Here is a 22,600-nt window from a genome sequence, read left to right as displayed (position 1 = left end):
GGGCCACCTGATAGGCTGGAACAGCCGTCTAGAAATCCCCCACTGAGGCCGGCCAGAGCTGACCAAGGTCAGGCTTCCCTTCCCAGAACCACAGCTGCTGCTGGGCTTCTGGCCTCCTGGGAAATCCAGCAAGAGGGGAGGACTGACGTCATGCAGTAAGAGTGAGGTTACCCTGCCTGTTCCATCCTGAGGCCTGCAAACGCTCAGTGCCCACCGAGCAGGTTCTGGCTTCCCCATGCCCCTGCCCCCCAAATTCTTTGCTGGAACCAGACGCCAGTGGAGCACAGTAACCACCAGGGGGCGCCCTATAGCAAGAGTCGGGAATGGAGGGGTGGAGGCTGGTTTGTTCCTGGAATGGGCATGAGGGGAGGAGCAAGCGGAAGGGGGACTACGATGAGTCGCTGGCCGACTGGCCCAGAAAACAAGAAGACAGCCTTTCCGCGGCCGGCTTGAGCACTCTGGGACAGTGGCTGCAGGTAGGCAAAGGGGATGTCAGGGGTCCCTTCTCCCAGCCCAACCCACCTTACTCTCCCTTCCCTCCCCAACTCCCTGATTCTTGTCCCAGAACCTCCCCCTCCACCTCAAACCCTGAGCCTTTCCTGGGGCATGCCAAGCCCTCACCTTTCTTATCTCGGTAACTGCAGTTGGCAGAGTCAGAGGGCAGGTAGCCCGACTGTTATACCCACAATTGTAGCCACCAGGAACAGGTCTGGCCCCCGGGTTACTGTTCTAGTCCACTAGGCCAGAGGCCTCTTCAAGGAGTAACAGGTGGGCTGCTGGGGCAGTTGGTAGCAGGCAACCCAGGTGAGCCAGGGTCTCTCCCCAGCAGGACATGGCAGATTCTGCCCAAGCCCAGAAGCTGGTGTACCTGGTCACAGGTGGCTGTGGCTTCCTGGGGGAGCATGTGGTGCGAATGCTGTTGCAGCGAGAACCCCGGCTCCGTGAGCTACGGATCTTTGACCTGCAACTGGGTCCCTGGGTAGAGGAGCTGAAGACAGGTGATCATGATAGGGAGGGAGTGCGAGGGGGAGGGTACGAACTCCCTTCACTGTGGTGGAAAAGATGATGCTTGTTTATGTCCTCCAGTGCACATGGATGGGGTGAATGAGTCACACTGGGAACATGGCTCCCAAGGGTGTAGGCTGAACCCAACAGCTGGCTGGTAGCCCCAGCTCTGACATTGCCTCTGGCTGCCCCTACCCCCTACCAGGGCCCGTGCAGGTGAATGCCATCCAGGGGGATGTGACCCAGGCCCATGAGGTGATAGCAGCAGTGGCTGGAGCTCACGTGGTCATCCATGCAGCCGGGTTGGTGGACGTGTTTGGGAGGGCCAGTCCTGAGACCATCCATGAGGTCAACGTGCAGGGTGAGGTACTCCCCTGGCCTGTTCTAATGATGTACTTAACACTTCCCGGCACATGGCCTGATCTTGACTGTGCTCCCCCTTTGACATTGACCTCTGTGATTCTTCTGTGACAATCTGTCCTGTGTGCACTCCTGCCCCTGAAATGGCAGGCCAGCCCTCGTCGACCTGCTGTGGTTCTCCATGGACCTGGGGAAGGAAGCCATGTGCCCTCATCCAGATTTGGAATGGGGAGGGAAAAAATGCAGAGGGAGAAAGCTTCAGTTTGGATACATACCCTGCCTCCCCAGGCACAAAGAACGTGATTGAGGCTTGTGTGCAGACTGGAACACAGTTCCTGGTCTACACGAGCAGCATGGAAGTTGTGGGGCCCAACGTCAAAGGCCATCCCTTTTACAGGTGAGCTGAGGTTCCCCCCAGTACTTTAGAGCCCCATCTCCCTTTAGCATTAAGAATCTTCCCTCTCCCACTCTAGGGGCAATGAGGACACCCCATATGAAGCAGTGCACAGACACCCCTATCCTCACAGCAAGGCCCTGGCTGAGCAGCTGGTCCTGAAAGCCAATGGAAGGAAAGTAAGACTGGAGAAGAGATGCAGAGCCACAGGCAGCCAGGCTTTGCATCTTGCCCTGGGTGCTCCCTTACATCTCCAGCTTGAGGAGGCTAGGGCAAAGTGCGGACCACTGGTTCCTAGGTCTTGGCAGTGCCTACCTTTTGTCCCCAGGTCCGTGGGGGTCTGCCTCTGGTGACATGTGCTCTGCGTCCCACCGGCATCTATGGCGAAGGCCACCAGATCATGAGGGATATCTACTACCAGGGTCTGCGCCTGGGAGGCCGGCTCTTCCGGGCCATCCCAGCCTCTGTGGAGCATGGCCGGGTCTATGTAGGTAAGGCCCAGGTGAGGCAAGGGGAAAGCTAAGAAAGGGAAAGGCCCATGTGATTCAGGGTGGAGGGGCAGGAGCAGAAAAGGACAGTCTATACACTGGCCAAGGCAGACTACGATATGTGGGCATTGTCTGCACAGGCCAGAGGAAACGGTATCCATGCAAGTTAGGAAGGTACACAAAAAACATGTCATAGGCTGAGGAGAGGATTATAGTTATGGGAGTAGCATCTGCCCAGGAGAGGAGAGGGGCAGCATCTACATGGGACCAAAAGAAGGACCAGCATCCATACAGGTTGGCCCAAGATAGCAAGTGGCTACAGCGGCCAGGGTAAAACAACCTCTACCAGGGCTGTAGTTATGTGGGCGGCATCTACATGGGCCCAAAGAGGAGGTGGCTTGTACATGGGCTGGCCTGGGAGACAAGTATCTATGTGGTCAAAAGGATCCTTAGGGGCATGTCCACCCCGCATTCCTCCACTGGCAGGTAACGTGGCCTGGATGCATGTGCTGGTAGCCCGGGAGCTAGAGCAGCGAGCAGCACTAATGGGTGGCCAGGTGTACTTCTGCTATGACGAATCACCCTATAAGAGCTACGAAGACTTCAACATGGAGTTCCTGGGCCCCTGTGGACTGCGGCTGGTGGGTACCCGCCCACTGTTGCCCTACTGGCTGTTGATGCTTCTGGCTGCCCTCAATGCCCTGCTGCAGTGGCTGCTGCGGCCACTGCTGCTCTATGCGCCCCTGCTCAACCCCTATACGCTGGCTGTGGCCAACACCACCTTCACCGTCAGTACCAACAAGGCTCAGCGCCATTTTGGTTACGAGCCCTTGTTCTCATGGGAAGACAGCCGGACCCGAACCATTCGCTGGGTGCAGGCCATGGATGGTTCAGCCCAGTGACAGTGGAGCTGGGACCTGGAGCCCAGAGGGGCTCATCCATCCAGGTCCAGAGCACTCGAACCCTGGGTGGGGAGGGAAGGCTGCATTCTAGAGCTGGGGGAAGGGGCTGTCCTAGAGCTCTCCACATGTTAAATCCAGGGGCCTTGAGTCTGTGTCCTGATGCCTCTAAGTTCTAGGGCAGGACTGTCTTCACTCGACCCAGGCCTGATGGCTGGTTGGTGAGGGTCTGGTTTCCTTGATGTTCTCAACTGCCCCATCCCTTTGCTTTTTAAGTAGGAAGTGGTGACCTCTGATGTCCAAACATGATCCTCAGGCCTGGATTTAGAATGAAGAGGCTTTCTTGCTTCTCCTACCACCTTTGTCCCTCCTTGGGGGGGAATATATTCCCATTATTTTAAAACATTTACCACCTTTAGATATTTATCTTTTAATTCTCCTCAATAAAAGCTGAGGAAATCTGTGTATTTTTATTTCTTCCCATACGTGCACCCAAATTCGGTTCCTGCAATATTGTTAGATCTCTGCCTGAGGATGCCCCAGTAATTCTGAGCCTGCCCAAGCCCTGGATTAAAACTCCTTATCCACGCCTATAATCAGTCACCTGCCCAGCTACCCGGCCCACCTCCCCACACGTGTCTCCCCCTCCCCACGGCGCCCGTCCCATGTGGGGACAGAAGGAAGTGAGCACAAAGCACGCCCGCTGTTGGATTGGTTGCTATTTCTCCCGTCCCATGGGGCCCGACCTGGCCCAGGGTGGGGGTGGGGGGTTCTGGGGACAGGACATGCAGGGCTAGGGAGAGAGGGAAGAATTTTCCTGTGTTTTATCCATTTGCAACTTGGTCACCAATAGAGAGAAATTGATCTCTGAAGGCTAACAGGAGAGGGTGGCCTGGCTCTGGGCCCCCAGCCAGGCCCCAAGAGTCCTGTCTTCTCTGGGGAGGAGAGGGAAAGAGCTCTAGAAACCAACAGAGAGACGGAAGGGGCAGGGGCTCATGTCAGCAAACACGGCTACATCACATGACACGCCAGCAACACGGAAACGCCAACGCACACAGCTGCACAGCGGGCAGGGGCAGGTGCGGCAGAAGGGAGCCGGGGGCCACCCATTTTGTCCTTTGCGGGGCAGGCTGGGGGGGCTGGGTGAATTCATAGAACACATCATGTACACACGTTCGAGGTGTCAACCCACAGGCACATGGGATGGACACACGCATTGTGCTTCAGGAGAGGCAGGGCTAGGAAGGGGGAGGGGAAGCATTGAGCCCTGGCCAGGCCTGAGACCACCCACAGGGCACCATGGTTGTAGGTATGGGGAAGGTGGGCAGCACACACTCCTCTGAGAACGTGCAAAAGACACTAGCCCCCAGACAACACACCAGCACACATACAGACACATCATGTGATGTGTGGGACTTGTGGAAGTTGGAGCATAGCAGACCCTCAGGGATCCTCTGGTCCAACTGAGGCCCAGAGATGGGCAGCTATGGGCCTAATGCCACTCCAGAAGGCAGCAGCATCACTTTAGCCATGGCTCCACCCTTCTCCTTGTGGCCCCAAGGTTGTGGGAATTCCAGAAACACCTGGGCCGAAAGAGTGTCCTGGCTGGGCAGCAAGAAGGAAAAAGGGGTGGAGGAATGCTGAGGCCTGCTCTGATGTTCCCAAAGAAGCCTAAGAAAGGGGCAGGAGCGCTGCAGTCAGGCACGGGGCAAACTTCCTCTCCTGCGGAAGGGCATTTGAGGAAGAGACAGGCAGGTGTTCCTCTTCAGGACAGCCCACCTTGGAGGTTACATGTATTGGCCACACACAGGCAGGGTCCAAACAGCCAGGTAGGGAAGAGGTTAGCTATCTGAGCTGGGATAGGGATGAGGAGGGTAATGCGTTCCAGAAGGTCATATCTGCATTCTCTCATACACACTCACACACGCACACACACACGCACACACTCACATACAGTGGGACCCTGGGAAACAGTCTGCACACACTCTCGTGTCCTTCACCCTATGCACATGTATGCCCAACCCCAGGGCAGGACACGTTCCTGTACTTGTGTGTTCAGTCCTGTATATATGTGTGTCCATGGTTCTCGGCCATGGACTGGGTGGCTTCTAACATAGTCCTTTGCCCATGAACCTCCCACCTGCCACCAAACGCACAAATATACTTGTGCCTATACTGTCTACATCAGAAAGGAGTTAGCCCTTTCCTCGCCATCAGAAACCCAGGCCTGTGTCCCACCCTCAGTCTCACCCTGGTGGGGGAGCAGCTATTGCAGACATTTTAGCAGATGTGTCCAGGGGGTGGATCCTGGGACTTGGCTCACCTCAAGCAGCTGCTGCCATACTGGCCACTCCAGTATGTCTGAAATAAGCAGTTCCCCAAACCCAAGATCCCTGAGGCAGAGCCCAGAACATCAGATGGGGTGGTGGGGAAAAATACTGGCCTCTCCCAGTTCTGAGGTAAGTGTGTGGAAGGCAGGAATGTTCTCATCTTCAATCTGTCTGGGAGAGCCCTTGATATTGGCCTCATCGGTAATATTCTCACAATAGCCCTTCCCGGAGACATTCCTGTGCAAATGGGTGCGGGCCTGTATGGGCACCATGCCCATGTTAGCATGCATATGTGCTCCAGTGTGTATGTGTGTGTTTGGGTGTGGCCACCTACATGAGGCCTCCTCAGCCTATGCATGTGTGAGCCCATGTATGTACCAGCTCTCATGGGTGCAGGCCTATCCTCTGGCAGAGATACAAAAAAAGATAAGCATCTGGGCATGTGTGTGCAGGGCCTCTGAGATCTTATAGGGCAGGAAGCTCCAGTTGCACAATGTTGATGTAGCACTGTGTGGCCATCCCAGATACTGGGCAGCAGCTCTGGGGAGAGAGGGAGGGGCAAATAAATCTGTATAAACAAACATGGACAGGGCACATGTCCTTAAAGAGAAAAATGTGTGTATGCATATAATACATAGGGGGGCAGAAACACATATAGAAAGCACCTGTACACACACACAAACACTCACACAGACATATTCTAGATAACAGAAATATAGATTTCTGTGCCTACCCAAAACAGGTGTCCAGTGCACAATATGGAGGGCTCTCTCTGAGAAGACCCACCACCACTTCAGGCACATCCTGAAACACACACAGTATTTCTCACATCACCTGCTGGGGGAAATGTACATGTATCTACAAGCTAAGCTAGGTTATTTATAAGTATATACTTCCATTCATCTTGGCTGAACTCCAAGCTTACAATACACACACACACACACACACACACACACACACACACTCCCTGGGACATGTGTCTGGGGTGACTAAGCCAGGAAGGTTTGTTCTACGTCATGCTGGGGTACAGCTAGATCCTCTGGGAATGTGGGTGTGAGCTTCTGTACACTCGTAACCTGCCCGATTTGTGACAGGGTGGAGGTGGGTGTCAGTAGAAGAAGTGCTGCTGCATTAGATTCAAACACTCAAACACAAAATTCCATGTACGCCAATTGTGTATCCAGGGATCTGTGGGGACACACACACACACACACACACACACACACACATTAGTCAATACCCCTATTCACAGAAGACAGAACGGGGCTTGGTGGGTTGCTGTGTTATACCTGGCCACAGTCTACACAGCTGAGCAAAGGAGGAAAGCTCAGACAACACACAGATTTGAGGTTGGGTTAAGAAAGGCGATGTGGTACTTCTACACACCTGCATTATTAAGTATCCACATACACATCAGCATGCATATTTGGGTAATGCATGTATCCTGTATATGCGAGCGAGGTAGTCTCAAGCATGGTAAGATCAAGTCTGTGAAGAGGTAGAAAAGGGAGCTGCCTAGGTCTGTCTTAAGTGTAATCACTATTATGTATGATGATAGGTGGTCCATGGCACGGTGATGTCCAGGGATTGATATGCCTTGTTGGTCTGATGTGAGAGGTGATGAAGGAGGCTGCTCAATTGTCTTGATGATGTGAACCTGGAGCAGGGATGGAGCAAGGATGGTGGGGTATTGCTCCCGATGTGGTGGGGGAAGGGTCTGGGGGAGATAGGGATGGGGGACCCTACAAGCCCAGTGTCCCCCCAATGGATGACGCCAAGACCACCCCCAGCACCACACAGCAAATGATGATCATGATTTTCTTCTGTAGGCAGAAAGGGCAATGGGGCAAAAGGAGGAGAGAGAGAGACAGAGAGACAGAGAGAGACAGAGAGATAAAGACAGAGCAATGGGGGAGGAAGGTATGAGGAAAAAGAAGAGAGGAGAGAAAACAGAAAAAGGAAGAGGTCAGAGCCAGAGATAAGGCCTTTCAGGGGATTTCATCACTTGCCTCAGCCCTGGCCTGAGCCCAGCCCCGCCCACCCAGCTAGGGCCCACCTGCCCCACCGGCCCTCCCTCCCCGGCTCACCCTCCGGGCCTTGCTCTGATATCTCACAGCTTTCTTGGTGTCTGACACAGCTCGTTCCACATAGTCCACGGAATGTTCCACGTTGTACTCAATGCGGTCGATCATCTCACCCTGCAGAGGCGATGTGCACAGGGAGGGGTGGGACTGGGCTGAAACGGGGAACCCCCGGAAGCTGAGGGAGGCTCCCAGATGGTGTGGCAGAGGGCAGAGGCAGTACCTGGCTCTCCACAAGCATGGCCATGTCTACAAACATGTCATGCAGCTCTCGGATGCTGGTTTCCAGTTTGATGATCTCGTTGTGCCTTGTCTCAATCTCGTTCAGCGCCTGCTTCGTCATCTGCGAGTCCATTTTGATCTAGGGCAATGGGGGGAGGCACTGAAAACCATCCTTCACCCCTATAAGAGCTTGGACTCTGCAGCCAGAGTGTCTGTGTTAAAATATGGCTATCACTCACTAGCTGTAACCGTGGGCAAATCATTTAACCTCTCTGGGCCTCAGTTTCCTCACCTAGAACATGTGGATAATAACAGTGCCCATTTCATTGTTGTTATGAAGATTAATTGAGATAATATGTATTCATTGATTAAAACAATACCTGGCACACATGAAGCACTAAAGAGAAGTTTGTTAAATTACAAGAAGTAAAACTTGTCCTGAGCCCAGGGCTGCCTCTGTCACACACATCAAGGAAGACTTGTAAAAGGAGACAAGGGGTCCAGGGCCCCCACCAGTACAGTGGCCCCCATATGGTCAGAGGCAGACAGGGTCATAAAAGAGGACACAGCAAAGCAGAGAAGGAGGCCCAGATGAAAAGGCAATGTGCTCACAAGTCCCCTGGAGCTCCCAAGACATGAGATGGGGGAAAATAATAAAAAAGTGCATTGCAGGCCTCAAGAGTCAGTGACAGAGAGACTCCAACCTTATCCCCACAGATGACTGGCCTGAACCAGGCTGCTCACTTCCCAAACCACTCACTGTTTAAACCACACCAAGCCACTCCTCTGCTCTAAAACCCTCCAGGGCTCCCCATTACCCACAGGCTACACACCTCTGCCTTAGCAGTCAAGGTCCAGGCTCCCTTTCTGCCCTCATCTCCTGCATATCCTATAAGAGCCAAAATCCTCCAATGGCTTTTTGGCAAGTGGTCCACTCTTCCTGTCTTTGTTCATTATGTTTCCTTTGTCTAAAATGCCCCTTGTCCATCTCCCCATATCCAAATGCTCCTTGTCTCTTAAGGCACAATTCAACGCCACTTCCTAGGAAGCCTTCCCCTGACTCTAGAAGTTAACTACTACCTTAGGTGCTATCTGCATCTTGCACAGCATTCAAGCAAGGTACCAACCACCCTGAATTGTAAAGATGGGTTTCCACTGCAATGATGGTGGCTTAATTGGCAGGGATCAGCCCCGTCTTCTTAGAACCAGTCACTAGGCTTTTCTCCATTCTCAGACAGACAGACAGACAGACAGACAGACAGCCTAGGCAGAGCTATTTGGGTGGGCTCTAAGCTAACTGCCCACAATCAATTTGCTCAAAGCTAATTTAACGAAGACCAATTACCTAGGTAACAATTTGCTGAAAACTGCTAGACAGTCATTGAACCTACTTTAATCCTGGTCTAGAAATCTTAAACAGAGCCATTCCATCACCAGAAGCAGAAATAGAGAGAACTGGGCAGGCCAGGGCAAAAGTTAACAAAGGGAAAGAACTACAGCTGGGGGAAGCCTGACCATTCATGTATAAGATGACAAGGACAAGGCAGTGTGCAAAACTAAAACAGGTTTTTAAAAAATCTTCAAAATGCAGGCAAATTAGTCACTTGGTGAAATGACTGCATCAGTAAGGAGTCATGCATGTACTTAGTACTGAAGAGTCCTGACTTTGAACCTAGATTGTGGTTTCAAATCCTGACTCTGCCCCCAGCTGTGTGACCTCCACAAGTTAGTGAACTTCTTTGGGCCAGATTTCCTCATCCTTGATATGTGGCTCCCTCAGAGGGTTGTGGTGAAGATTAAATGAGTTTAGTAGGTTAATGTAAATACATAAAGAGCTTAGAACAGTCCCGGAACACTACTGTTTGCATTTTTATGGGAGTACCTTCCTGCTCTGCCCCCATGGTATTCCCCAGTTCCAGATCCAGGCTCTCCGCTGCCTGTAAATCCAGGGTGGACTTAGGATCTTGAGTTCAACCCAAGTTTGGGGAGGAGAGGCAAATGCTTTCCAAAAACAGACTCCACCCCCACCCGGGCCTCACATCATCTGTGAAGATGGCCAACTTCCCGCTCTCCAGCATGTCTTCCAGTTCTTCGTTGGTCGTGGTCCTTCCAGCTGCAGGGGAAAGTACTCCGCGCTCAGGGTTTGCGTCAGCCTGGGGGCCTGAGGTGGTGGGATGGGGCATGGACCCGGGAGACCACCCTTCCACTGGCCTTGGGCCAGGCACTCCCTCCACGTGGAGGAAGGGCCTGGAAGGAGGCTTGGGCCAGCCTGGGGAATTTGGAGTGGGGAACACGCACTGATCTCCAGCTGCCGCTGGATCCGGTCCTTGCAGCGGTCCCGGTACTTGGACTGGGTTGCGTTATATTCGGTCATTACTTCCACGAACTTCCGGGAGAGTGTGGAGTGCTGGGATGGGGGTACACATAACAGGAGGCAGGGAGCACACAGCAAGGGGGTGAGCCGGCAGCGCAGGAGTGGAATGGGTAGGAGGGGTAATCACGCCACGATCCCAATTCCTCACAAGTGCACAGTCCCCTACCAGCTGTCCCCCTATCCTACGCCCAAACAGGCGGCGGCCCAGGCTAGGGAAAGAAGTGATCCGTTCCCGCCCTCCGCTATAGCCCCGCCCAAAGCTCGCCCCCGCCCCGCCCCGGCTTTCCCTTGGCCAGGTCGGGTACCCGAGCTCTGCTTTGGCCCACCCACCCCCAACCCGCCCGGCTCCTCCCCTGCTCGGTTCGAGTCCGGTCCCGGTCCCACCCGCGTCTGGCCGCGGCCTCCTACCTGGGTCTTGCGGATGCGCAGGTCTGCGGAGGAACGGTTCAGCCCCTCCTCCTGTTCAATGCTTTGCTCGATCGCTGCGGGAGAGAGGACGCAGTGACCCGCGGGAGACCCGGGGCGTGTGGGGCGGGGGTCCGGGACGTATGAGGGGCCGACACCCCGAGGCAGGCCCCAGGCCTGTGAAGAGATGTCACACCCGTGGCGAGGGCTGACAGTAAAGGATCCAGAGTGAGAGGCAGGAGTCCGGAAGGTAGGAGGATGGAGACTGAGGGTCCGTGAGTCACCAGACAGAAGGGGACTATTTGTTCTTTCGGAAAGGTTGGGTCTTGGAGAGTCCCATAGCTGTAACTGCAGCTCAGTCCCACGAGAGGGTGTGGGCCCAGTCCACCGTGAAGGTCCCCTGTACGCAAGGAACTCCATTTCCTAAATCCTCTGGAAAGGGGCAGGAACCTACACTGGGATTTTTCTTCCAGGTGGGTCAGGTTCTAGTGGCCACCCTTTCTTTGGAAAATTCTAGGGTGAGTGGATGCATGTTCCAACAGAGAAAATAGCTTTCCCCCTGCCCTACAGGGTGATCCCTGTCTTGGGAATTCCCATGTTCTGGAAAAGTGTGCAGATTAACTGGGATTCCTGCTTCTGGATCATGCACTCCTGACACTCAGATTTTCTATAAAAGAGCTTGAGGTGCTCGAAAAACGCAGCAGGGATGAGTCACCAGGCCCTCTCAGACTTGGACGGGCCTCCTGAGAACATCACTTCTGTTCTCCTAGCAGTAGAGGAGGTATAGGGCTGGATGGCACCTGCACACTCCCTGCCAGCAATGTCAGGCAGTGCCTAAGTGACAACTCTGGCCCAGTTGCTGCAGGAAAAGCACAGGAACACACACCCAGCCCAGGCTGGGACCCTATTGTCGGACTTGGGGTTATGGCCCAGTCCTGAAGGATGGGGTCTCATTGACTTCTTACAACAGTCCTGGGAGTTCCATGATGTCAGCCCATGTTTAAAACTAGAAACTGAGGTTCAAATGGGTAAAATAAGTCACTCAAAGTCACAACGCAAAGCCTGAGCTTGTGCCACCACATAGCTAGTGGAAAATGGAGCATCTTCTTTCTTTTTCTGGAGGTCTGGAAGGTCAGCTTCTCTACACCACTTTTCCTATTTCTACTTGAACCCCTGAACCATGGAGTCCTCCTCATGGTCTAATAGAGACTATTAAGGTCAGAGTTGAATGGGCCCAAAGAAATCACTGTGCCCAGGGATTTTTAAACTATTCCACGGAACGCAGCTTTTGAGAAGAAACTTCAGGAGTACAGGGCCTCCCACCCCCAGTCCACCCAAAACGGCCTGACTTTTATGTGTTGTATGTATGGGAGTTCTTAGTAAGATTTCATGGGGAGGGAAAAAAGATTTTGCTACCGAAAAAAAAGCCAGATTTGAGATTGCTTCAGATTTTCTTACTGTACTGTTGAGGAAGCTGAGGGTATTTGTTTAGAATGAGCTAATGATGTAAACTGGATTCCCTCTGTCTGGATTTGCACTTCATGTGCTCCCAGCTTAGGTCATTTTCCTTTCCAGCACACTCTCCTGAGTGCAAAAGGTTTGTTTTTACAGATCAGCACTGGAGGCTAACACATGGCCTCTTGTTGAGACCAGGAGGGCATCAAGTCCCTGTCTTCATCTCCCTGCACCACAGTCAGAGGGCTCAGGGCCAGTCAGCTGACATAGTTCCAGTTCCCCAAGCAATGTGCCTCGGACAGAGTAGGTGCTTGGCAAATGTTTTCTAACGCTGAATTACCATAAGCATACAAATTAGCAACACGGTAACACTGCGATTCCCCTGGCGCCACAGACAAGGAGGTTCCCAACCCACACTGCTTCGGGGGAAGGTGGTTATTACCAGCACCCAAGTCCTTAAATTAGAACGAATACATGAGCCCTTGGCAAGTCCCTCCAGAAAGCTTGCCAGCCTCTGATGTCAGCCATACAGCCCAATCTGTCCTGAGCTGAAGATAACCAATTCAGAAGCATTTGCTGAACCCACCTACTAGGTGCTTAGTGCTATGCCTGGCACCTGTTCTAGAGAAATGAGGCCTTAATGAAACTAATGCCACTTGGAAGACTATATTTTTATGGTGGACCTTCATGCTGATGGAACCAGCAGAGCTCATATGCAAATTAGCCTTCTCTCCCTAATTTCCCTGTTGTGTATCTTTCTCCAAAGAATCTGGAGCAAGGAGGGAAATCTGGGGTTTTGTTTAGGAATCTGGCTCTTAGAAGTCTGTAGGCATTCCTGATAGAGAGGTCTGTCTGGTCCACTGGAAGGCAGAGTTTTTTCTCCTGAGTCAGGGGATCGCAGTCCTCACCTTTCAACTTGGACCGAACTTTGTTGGCCGTCTTCTTGATGTCTGCAGTGAGGTCCTCCAGCTCCTGTTTGGTCTCTGCGTGGGAGGCAGGGTGGATGAGAATTCTGAGTGCGACCCCAGACTCCTTCTCCCCCCAGCCCACAGCCATCCCGCAGCAGCACTCACTCTCATCTGGGTTGGGGGCGGCCAGGATGGCGCTATGCTGTTTTTTCACTTGTTCCACATCCTCTGACAGCTTCTCAATGCAGCCCCGGATCTCTTCCACCTGGGGCAGCAAATTGGCTATACCCAGCCAAGTCTTTAGGCCAGACAAAGGCTTCCAGGGGGCTCAGTAAGTGTTCAGGGAAATGGGCCAGACCCAGAGAGACTGGTAAAATGCCAAAGAGCGGGGGCGGGGGGGACAGAGAGAAGGAAATTGTCGGCTGAGGGCCGTGTTCTGAGTCTGGGGGCATTGTAGGCTCAGTTACCTGTTCAAAGAACTCATCCATGAAGTGGTCCCGATCCACATGGACCACCTCCTCCTCATCATCACTGTCTTTTGCCTGGGAGGCAAAGAAAGATGGAGACCATAAGCAGCCCCGGCCCTGGTCCTGCTGCTTCCAGCTTTAGGCTCAGAGCAAGGATCTGAGTGGAGTACATGCAGAGGGCACAAGCAAGGGCCCCAAGCAGTCAGAATGGACACTGGATATCTTGTGGAACAGGGTCCTGGGGGCCAGGTAGATGACAGCCTAAAGGACACCTTGGAGGGAATTAGCAAAAGGCATCCTTTCAGGAGTGGATGTGGCCCCGTGGGTGCAGTCACCCTAGAGGCAGGTGGCACTCAGGACAGCTACTATTAACCAACCAGTAGGGAAGTATTTCAATGTTGTAACAACCAGCTAAATATCAGCCTTGCAATAATTGGCTCTGGGCTCTGAGAAGGGGTCTGGAATGGAGTCCCAAGAACCTAACCCTCTCCACCCTTTCCCTAGCCACTCCTGCCCAGGCCTTACTTTGCTTCCCTCCTCTTCCCCTCCAGCCACTGTCCCCGAAGCAAGGTCAGTTCACTGTCAGCTGCGGACACCAGGTTGAGCAAGCACAGTCAGGCCCAGTGAGGGCTGGAGGAGAAACAAGCAGCACCCTGACCTCCTTTGCTCCCTGTGCCTTTCTCCTCTTGCCCACCTGCATCCCCCTCCCCCTCCAGTTGCTCTGCCCCTTGCCACTCTCACTTGCTTTCATCCAGCCTCTTCTAACTTCACACTCACCCACTCTCACTTGCTTGGATTTCCCAGTTGCAACCTGCAGCTGCTCAGCCCTCCACCCCCAGGGCTCAGAGACACAAAGGGATTTACCCACCCACACCTCCACCGACAGACAGACCCCTGACACAGACAGAAAGGCTGACACACAAGGCACACAGAGACAGGCCCACTAACACCCACATGGAGATATACTGACATGCTGATGGTCAACCGCACACAGACCTACAGCAAAGCTGAATGCTGACACATATGGACAGAGCCGGTCACCAGCACCCCCAGGGATATTTGGGAGGGCCCTCTGAGCCTGTTCTCCTAGCTCCTCCAAGCCTCAGTTCTGCATCCTCATTCAGAGCTGGGAAAGAGAGGTGGGCAGGGAGGGCTCCCCAAGGCTACACACTCCTGACTCAAGACTCTTCTGCTTGGGACAGAAGTCTGACAACAAAAGCTGAGCCCTTCAAGCTTAATTACACCTGGAGCCCTAATCAGCCCTGATGGAAATTTAAACAGAATTCACCCTGATTTCCAGAAAGACCCTGGCCAAAACTCAGACAGACGCTAACCACCAGAGCCTGAATGAAATCGAGACAGGATCCAAAAGGCGTCTACCTGGGGAATAGCCAGTTGGGATCTAAAGAGAACTCACACAAAACTTCAATAGGGTCCGAGCAGATCGCAGACAGGACCTGACAGAAACCAGACAGGCTTAGGCTGAACCAGACTCGGCACATACAGATCCCAGACAGCTCAGATCAAACCTAGACAGAGCCAGATGGGACCTAGATGCAATCTAGACAGCCAACCGAACTTGGAATCAGCAGAGCCCTGACAGCACCGGAAAGAGCCCACAAGCCCAGAGGAGACCCAGCCAGACACTCTTGAAGCCACCCCAGCTTCTTGCTCAAGCCCTGCCCCCAAACTCCAGGGATTCTCCCCACAGACACTGGGCCCCACATCATGTCAGAAAGTGTGTTTAGCATTTACATTTAATTTCCAGACAATCCCAAATATCCACTGGAAACGGGAGGCTCCTCCATCTCTGCCCACAGCTGTCCCAGAAGTAGAGGCGGGTCTTGGGGATCCTGATGGGGCTTCTGGCTTCTTAAGCCTACACTTGATCCAGGACCACCATGATAGACTTCGACCCTTAAACCTCTGGGATGCTCAGCTCATCTCTGAGGACCTGCTGGCCTCCCATAATGCTCTGTCCTCAAAAAGCCAGCTGCCCCATGAACTTTCCTTCCCCTAGCACCAAAAGAAGGCCCCTTCTCTGCCTTCAAGCACTCAGCCCTCAGCCCAGCTGCCCACAGGTCATGAGGCCTGTCACTGGCCCAGGTGCCTAGAAACTCTCTTGTTTTGTCTCTTGCCCTTCCTCATGCTGACTTCAGACTTCTTGAAGTCTAATTTCTATCTCCCCTGTTGTTCCCAAAGCCAGTGCCCTTAGATTATCCCCTGAGGCATCTCTGGTACCTGTTTCTTTGTCCTTGACAGAGGAAGAAAAGTAGAGGGCTCAAGTATGACTTATTTGATGTAATAATTACAGAGAGCTGAGACCTAACAATCCTCTATGGTTCACAAACACTTTTGCATCTATAGTCTCTTTTGATCCTCAGTACCATAGTCCTGATGAGAAAAGCAAAGCAACTATCATTGCCCCCATTTCACAGATGAAGGAATGGGATGTCAGGGAGGGGAAAGGAAAGTGACTTGCCTGAAGGCACCCAGGCTGAAAGGGGCTGGGAAATCATAGGCATCTAACACATGCCTTCCCCAACTGCCCCTCCTAAGGCCACCTCCTTCTGGGAACTCTGTCAGCAGCTATTTCCCCTCTCACATAGCTCCTGCTAATGCCCAATATGGGTTAGGCTATGTGCCCCGAAATCCTAGCAAAATATTACCTTTTAATAGCACCTCTGCATAGACCTTACCTTCTTGTTATCACATTTAATCTTCACTAAAACTCTATGAGAGATATTCAATAATTTATTTTCTGTATGTAAGCTTTTATCTTTGACCACTGAATGGGCAAGTAAGAGCCCTATCTGTTATATTCATTGTTTAACCCCATTGCTTACACAGGGACTGGTACATAGACATTGCTGAATAAACATGAATGAATAAATGAGTAATCAGAATTAGTTTCTACATGTCATTAAAATATCTATCATTCAATTGCATTATTAGGTCGAGTTTGCACAATGTTCAGCCCTGGTTGCTCTTATCGACTTGATTATTTTATCTACTAGCAAAAACTTTTAGACTGTCATTGTATCTAGCAGAATACAGCTAATAAATATAAATACACAATGGTGAAAAAGAAATTCTGACTTGAGCCAATTTTTCCCCTAGACTTAGAGTTCATGTAGCTTCTCCATTAGGTAAAGTTTAGCTCATCACATGAGTTTGTATTTGATGTAAGAAATTTAAAGGTGTATTGATATTTTTCTTAATTTCAGAAAAAAAAAACTATGAAGACCATTGACCAACGTAATTATAATTATGGCAAACATTTATATAGCATGTTATGGATGTGATTCTATGTACTCTGCTACATTTATCCATTTAATTCTTACACATAATCCCGAGGTAGATATTATTATAGCCCCTTTTTATATAGAAGAGGAAAATGAGGCATAGAGAGGCTAAAGAACTTGCCCAGGTAAGCAGCTAGAAGGCCACATGACTTCTCCCCTCTGAGCCTCAACCTCTGCATTTGCCGAATGGCAATAATGTCAACCCCAACTGGTGGGCAGGAGGGCAATGAGAACAAGCAGAAAAATGGCTGATGCTACCAGAGAAAGAATGGATGCTCAGGGTTGGCCATTTTTCTTGCCCCTCCCATGTTACAGATGAGGAAACAGGCTCAGAGAGGTTGCTTGACCTGTCTAAGGCTTCACAGCAAATAAGGCCAGAGATGGAACCTTAACTATCTGATGCTAAATTCCAGGCTCTTTCACCTCTACCCTTCTATTCCTACCTGGCCCCAAAGAGTCTGTTTGCTGTTTCCTCATTACTGCTAAACACCTGTGGCCAGGACAGCAAACCAGTAAGAGGCGCCTGGCTACAGGAAGAGCTCAGACAGGAAGCCAGGCATTCTAGCCTCCGCTTGACTTGCTGTATGACCCTAGGAAAACCTAAGCTCCTCTCCAGGCCCAAGTCCAGCTGTTAAATGGGTGGACTTGTGCATGCACTCACCAAGGGTCCCCCCTGCTATGAGCACAGCCTCCATTTCTGGGAGAAGTTGGCCAGTCTAAAAGAAAACAGGCTGTGGGCAAATAAGACTACCTAAGAAAAGATCAAATGTACCCCAATCCACTTTATGGAAAATTCAAGTCTCCATTTCCCAATGTGCAAAATGAAGACGATAAAAATTAAATACATCTAACACACATGTACTGACTACTATGACTTTGGCCCTGTTACAAGTGCTTTGAATTTCTCGTTTAATTCTTACAACCACTCTATGAAATAGATACTATTCTTATTCCCATTTGACAGAAAAAAGAAACTGAGGCATAGAAAGATTAAGTAACTTGCCCAAGATTTTACAGCTAATGGATGAGGATAGGGTGGTGCTTGGCTTTGAACCCAGGCACTCTGCTCTTGATGGCTCACCAACTCCTCAAGCACTCGAGAGGATTAAACGAGAGAGTGCAGAGATCCTGGGCACCATCTGGAACCACCTTGAGAATAGGATCACCAGATCCAAGCCTCTAGCTTCAATCCTTCCCCATCGGAGATACCAAGGCCTCTCGTGGGTGTGTGTCAGTGGCAGGAGACAACATAGACAGGTGCATAGATGGAAGGAAGAGAGGGACAATGTGAGCCAGCAAGTCAGTGACCAAAGAGACAGATGGTGAGAGGGTGACTAAAAGGCAAAAAGAGACTGGAACTGGGTGATAGAAAAGAAACAGAGTGTGTGGGTATGTGCGTGTATAAACACACATGGGGGCCCATGTACACACACACGTGCTCACACGTGCTCCTCAGGGGTGCAAGCATCACTTGACCAAGAGGCAGCAGCCTCTCTTCACAGCACCCCTGCTTCTGTCCATCTGTCTCCCTGAGCAGGGCCTCTCCTCGTCCCATGATCCAGCCTAGTCCTCCCACCCCAACCTCTCTCCTCCACCTTCCCTGCCTTACCACTTACTCCCTTCTTCATCCTCCCTCTGCCCCACAGAGTCATTCATTCATTTAACAGAATATATGGTGTGTGCCTAGTTCTCTTCCAGATGCTGCTGAGAATACAGTGGTAAACAAGACAGGAAGGTCCTGCCTCCAAGGAGCTGACATTCTAGTGGAGGGAGACAGACAATGAAAAATGAACAAGACAATCTCAGATTGTGCTAAATAGCAGGAGGGAGATAAACCAGGAGATGTGACAGAAATGGGCAACAGAGGTGGCTTTATACAGGACGGTCAGGGAGTGACACTTGAGCTAAGTCCTGAAGGAATTAACTGTGCCACAATCTGAGGAACATAGAATTCATGGCAGAGGGAAAAGTGTTCCAGGCAGAAGGATTGGTACCAACCTATCACCCAGGTTCTCTTGGTCCCTGCCTTCTCTCTTGCATACCTGGGCCACTCTTACCTTATGTTATTTTAGGTATGCCTTTCCAAAGCACCTACTGTGCCCTTCCCATACCTGAGTGCTACACAGAGGAGTCAGTCTCCGCCCTCAGGGTGCAGGACTTGTCCTATAACGGCTTCCATTCCCGCCTGGCCTTGGATTCAAGCTTCTCCACCCCAGGCCCCCATTTCCCAGTCTTCCCATTTCCTCTCATCTCCTGACTTCCCACTCCAAAGCCTCCTCACAAGCTCTAGCCCACAGCATGTCTCCTTGTGCTTTCTCTCTCCCACCAACCTTCTCTACCTCACTTGCCCCACTTCCTCTCCTCTTAAGCTTCATCCCTGGCCCCAGTCCTTGAACCCTGGGACACTAATCCAGTTGATGAACTCCCCATCGCAGCCTCCACTCCAACCCAGGGCCTCTCAGTTCCCAACCAAAGGTAGTTGATGAACCAGAGACAGAAAACCCTGGTTCAACCTCAGCTCTGCCATTGACAGCTGTGTGACCTTGGGCAAGTCAGGTTACCTCTGTGGCCCTCAATTTACTCCAAAATAAATTAGGGTCACATCCTGCCCATCCCAGGGGGCTGATGTGAAGTTCAAGAGAAATAAAGAAGTCAGCTGTGGAATAACAAACACTCATAGAGCATTGCTAGGTAACAGGCCTTCTTCTAGGTACTTTTTGCATAGTAACTAATTTCAACCCTAAGGACAACTTGGCGAAGTGTGAATTACTCTCAATTCACACATGAAGAAACTGAGCACAAGAGAGGTTAAGCAACTTACCCAAGGTCACACAGGAGTAGCAAAGCTGGAATTCGAATCCAGACAGTGACTCCCAAATCTGCGTCCTCAACTGTTGTGATAAACAGATCTAAGAATGCCTTGGGAACTCTAAAGCACTGTTGGAAAGTTGATCAGGCCCCCTGGGCTGACATCTCCTCCTGCCACTGCCCCACCCCATCCCATTCAGCCTCTTAGAGACCCCTTTTCCAGGCCTCCCATGCCCTGCCCAGTCTCCCCTGCCTCCAAGCCTCTTTGCTCTCAACCCTGACAGAGACCCTCAGCACTCCCTGTGTCTGGCAGCTTCTTTTTGCCCCACCCACCCAAATCCCCAGTTTCCCTGAGCTGTGACTAACACCAGAGACATCAGTATTCACCCAGCCCCCTTCACTCCTACACACTACTTCCCACTTCCTCCACCTGGCTGCTCCCAGCAGCCCCAGCAGACAAGATTCCTCACCTCTGGCCAGGGTCTCCTGACTCAGGGTCTCCTGTATCCTCCAGATAAGGATTCCCATCCCTGCCTTCTCCTCCATCTCTTTTCCTTCCCTCTCTACTACAATTCTACCATCTCACCCCAAAACTACTTTCCATTTCTCTGGGTTTTGGAGTCATGGAATAGTTTTGAAAGCTGAGAATCTGGATTCAAATCTGGGCTCCTCACTTGCTAGCTGTGTGGCTTTGGTTGAGTTATTTAACCACTCTGGACTTTAGTTTCCTCAGCTATAAAATGAGGTTGTCTCTCAGTCTACCTACCTTACCAGGAGATTGGTGAGGGTCTAACAAGATAATGGATGACAACTTGCTTTAGATGAAAACTGCATCATGAGAGAAGGGTAGTTTAGAGCACTGGTACTGCCTGGATGCCTTTTATCAGCTATGTAACTTTGGTTAAGTTACTTAACCTCTCTGGGCCTCAGTTTCCTTATCTATAAAATGGGATAATACTAGTACATATTCAATTAATTAATATGTCTAAAACACTTAGAACAGTGGCTGGCACATGAATGTTGGTTATTTTTATTACTGTCATTTTCCTGATGCCTATTCGGTAAAAGTTTAATAAAGAAATGAACCTTCAAAATTCCCTCCCTCAACCACCAGTTCCTCCTTCCTTCCCACTTGCCAACCCATCTCTCCCTAGAGACAACCATCACTTGCCTCCAAGCCCTTTCCTGCCATCTCTCTGTAACCTGGTTCCCCACTCCCAAATCCAGGGGGCTCTCCAAAGACAGTTTTTTACCCACAGTGTTGAGACTTTTGTTTCAAAGGCTAAAAAAGCAGAGACACATGTCAGTGCAGCAGATAGGAAACCCAGATTCCAGTCTGATCCTCCCACCCACTTGCTTGGTGACCTTGGGCAAGTTCCTGCCCATCTCTGAACCTGTTTCCTTATCTGTCAGATGGGGGTAAATCAGCTGGGGCTAGTACTTTATTAAAATAACACCACACTGGAGCACACCACAGCCTGTGGGCTCTGCCTCCCAAGGCCCCAGGTCATTTCTCCAAATTCCTCAGTATCCTCCCTGCCCCAGAAACCATTTTCACCAAGACCCTATCCCTCAGCCTCTCCAAGTGGCAGCCTTCACTGCAGACACCAGTGCTGCCCTCCTTCTCCTGTCACCCGAACACTACTAACTGCTTGGCCAGACTCCTAGAGCCTGGTCTCTTCAGGCCTGCAGACCAGGGGCCCATGTCAGCCCACCCTGACTGTTCAGGATACTCCAGTTCCCCCAGCAGAGCACAGTCCATGTCACACAACCCAATTCCATGGCCCCGAACCTGGAACCTCCTCTCCCCTCTCCTCTGCAACCCCATCTCCCACCTCTGGGGTCACCCCATCTCAGACCGTTGGCCACCTAAGGCCACCCCTTCCCTCCTTGTCTCTGAGAGGTGTCCCCTCCCCATGGAGAGCAACACATGTGTGTGCTCACACGCAATTCATTCACTGCCAAGTGTTGGCATCTCAGTCCGGACCTGTGTCCTTCTCCATAGCATCCCCCATTTCATCCCCCATTCCCGCTACACTCAGCCTGGTCCAGTAACAGCCCCATCCTTCTAATTCGGTAAATCTGCCTGGGGCTGACAGCACCCTCCAATTCTCTCCTGACATTCACTCTTTCCCATCCCCAGATTAGACCCTGAGGCCCTTCTGGAAATGTGGGGTGTCCAAGGCCCCTGAGACTTCTCCAGCCCTTTGGGTCTTAACGGCTTCCACTCCCTTCTGGCCACTATCCCCAAAATGCAGGTTCATGGAGAACATCAGGTGCCTCCAGATACTGTGGTGCCTCTGCTACCAACCTCCAGTTGCCCCCACATTCCAGCACCTTCCCCACTCCACCCCCACACGCTCCCCAAATACTAGGGTCCCTCCCCCCATTTTCTCCCCACCCCCAGCTCTCACACTCCGCAGCTCCTGAGTCCGATCCTTCATCCTGCGACGGCTCCTCCTCCTCCTCGTTCTCCTGCCTGTGCTGCTGCTCCTGCCTCCTGCCTTGCTGCTGGAGGCCGGGGTCTGGGGGTGCCCTGGGGCACCGGAGCCGCTGGAGGGGGCGCCGCGGGTGGGGGCGGGGCCGGGGGCGGGGGCCGAAGACCCGCAGTGGCAGGCCTGATCAGGCTCGGCTCTGCCAGCTGGCATGATGTTGGCTGGTGGCAACAGGCCTGGATGGAGTGGGATGGGAGTCAGCTGGGGAGGGGAGGGATGTAAGGAGGAATGAGGAGCTGGGGGAGCCTGAAGGCGGAGAGCAGGGGCACAAGTAGCAGTCAGGCTGGGGCCTGGGGCTGTAGTCCGGGGAGTGGACCTAGGAGGGGAACTTGAGAGTTAGAGCCGGGTGGGGAAGGAGAGCAAAAGAAGTAGAGAGAGCTGCAGAGAAAGAGGAGATGCAGCGGGAAGCACAGAGATGCTGGGATGGAGTGGGGGTGGGAATGGAACAGCAGAAAGAGGGGGCAAGGGAATGAATTAAGGGACTAACCTAGGGAGAGGTGCTGTGGATCCTGACACCAGGAGATATAGATATATTTTATGGTTTCTGTCTAGGAGTATCTGTGTGGGCCTGGGCATGACTACCCCTGCGGTGTGTGTGTGTGTG

General features: G+C 51.9%; 2 protein-coding genes across 10 annotated transcripts; one reads left to right on the top strand and one right to left on the bottom strand.

The window, feature by feature from the left end:
• The first annotated feature begins 290 nt into the window (after window positions 1–290).
• On the top strand, window positions 291–3,613 carry HSD3B7 (hydroxy-delta-5-steroid dehydrogenase, 3 beta- and steroid delta-isomerase 7). 4 transcript variants are annotated; one of them, XM_039884454.1, is made up of 7 exons: window positions 291–476; window positions 830–998; window positions 1,211–1,366; window positions 1,516–1,762; window positions 1,839–1,938; window positions 2,088–2,250; window positions 2,734–3,613. In XM_039884454.1, the coding sequence occupies exons 1-7, from the start codon at window positions 324–326 to the stop codon at window positions 3,147–3,149; spliced, it is 1,404 nt and encodes a 467-aa protein (XP_039740388.1). In that variant the 5' UTR covers window positions 291–323; the 3' UTR covers window positions 3,150–3,613. The 4 variants fall into 4 exon arrangements, with proteins under 4 accessions (XP_039740388.1, XP_039740389.1, XP_039740387.1 ...); XM_039884455.1 differs by having other exon boundaries at window positions 827–998; window positions 1,654–1,762; XM_039884453.1 differs by having other exon boundaries at window positions 827–998.
• STX1B (syntaxin 1B) lies at window positions 1,335–22,065 on the bottom strand. 6 transcript variants are annotated; one of them, XM_039884467.1, is made up of 10 exons: window positions 21,916–22,065; window positions 13,389–13,463; window positions 13,087–13,186; window positions 12,922–12,996; window positions 10,562–10,635; window positions 10,078–10,186; window positions 9,819–9,892; window positions 7,781–7,918; window positions 7,564–7,674; window positions 1,335–1,552 (listed from the first exon to the last, which is right to left on the bottom strand). In XM_039884467.1, the coding sequence occupies exons 1-10, from the start codon at window positions 21,943–21,945 to the stop codon at window positions 1,355–1,357; spliced, it is 984 nt and encodes a 327-aa protein (XP_039740401.1). In that variant the 5' UTR covers window positions 21,946–22,065; the 3' UTR covers window positions 1,335–1,354. The 6 variants fall into 6 exon arrangements, with proteins under 6 accessions (XP_039740401.1, XP_039740402.1, XP_039740404.1 ...); XM_039884468.1 differs by lacking the exon at window positions 21,916–22,065 and adding an exon at window positions 13,914–14,622; XM_039884470.1 differs by lacking the exon at window positions 1,335–1,552 and adding an exon at window positions 3,846–6,280.
• Window positions 22,066–22,600: the final 535 nt, after the last annotated feature.

The sequence above is a fragment of the Pteropus medius genome, unplaced genomic scaffold (assembly GCF_902729225.1).
Source record: "Pteropus medius unplaced genomic scaffold, Ma_sr-lr_union100, whole genome shotgun sequence".
Lineage (NCBI taxonomy): Eukaryota > Metazoa > Chordata > Mammalia > Chiroptera > Pteropodidae > Pteropus > Pteropus medius.
The sequence above is the reverse complement of the archived record's forward strand: the minus strand, read 5'-3'. Positions and strand labels throughout refer to the sequence as shown.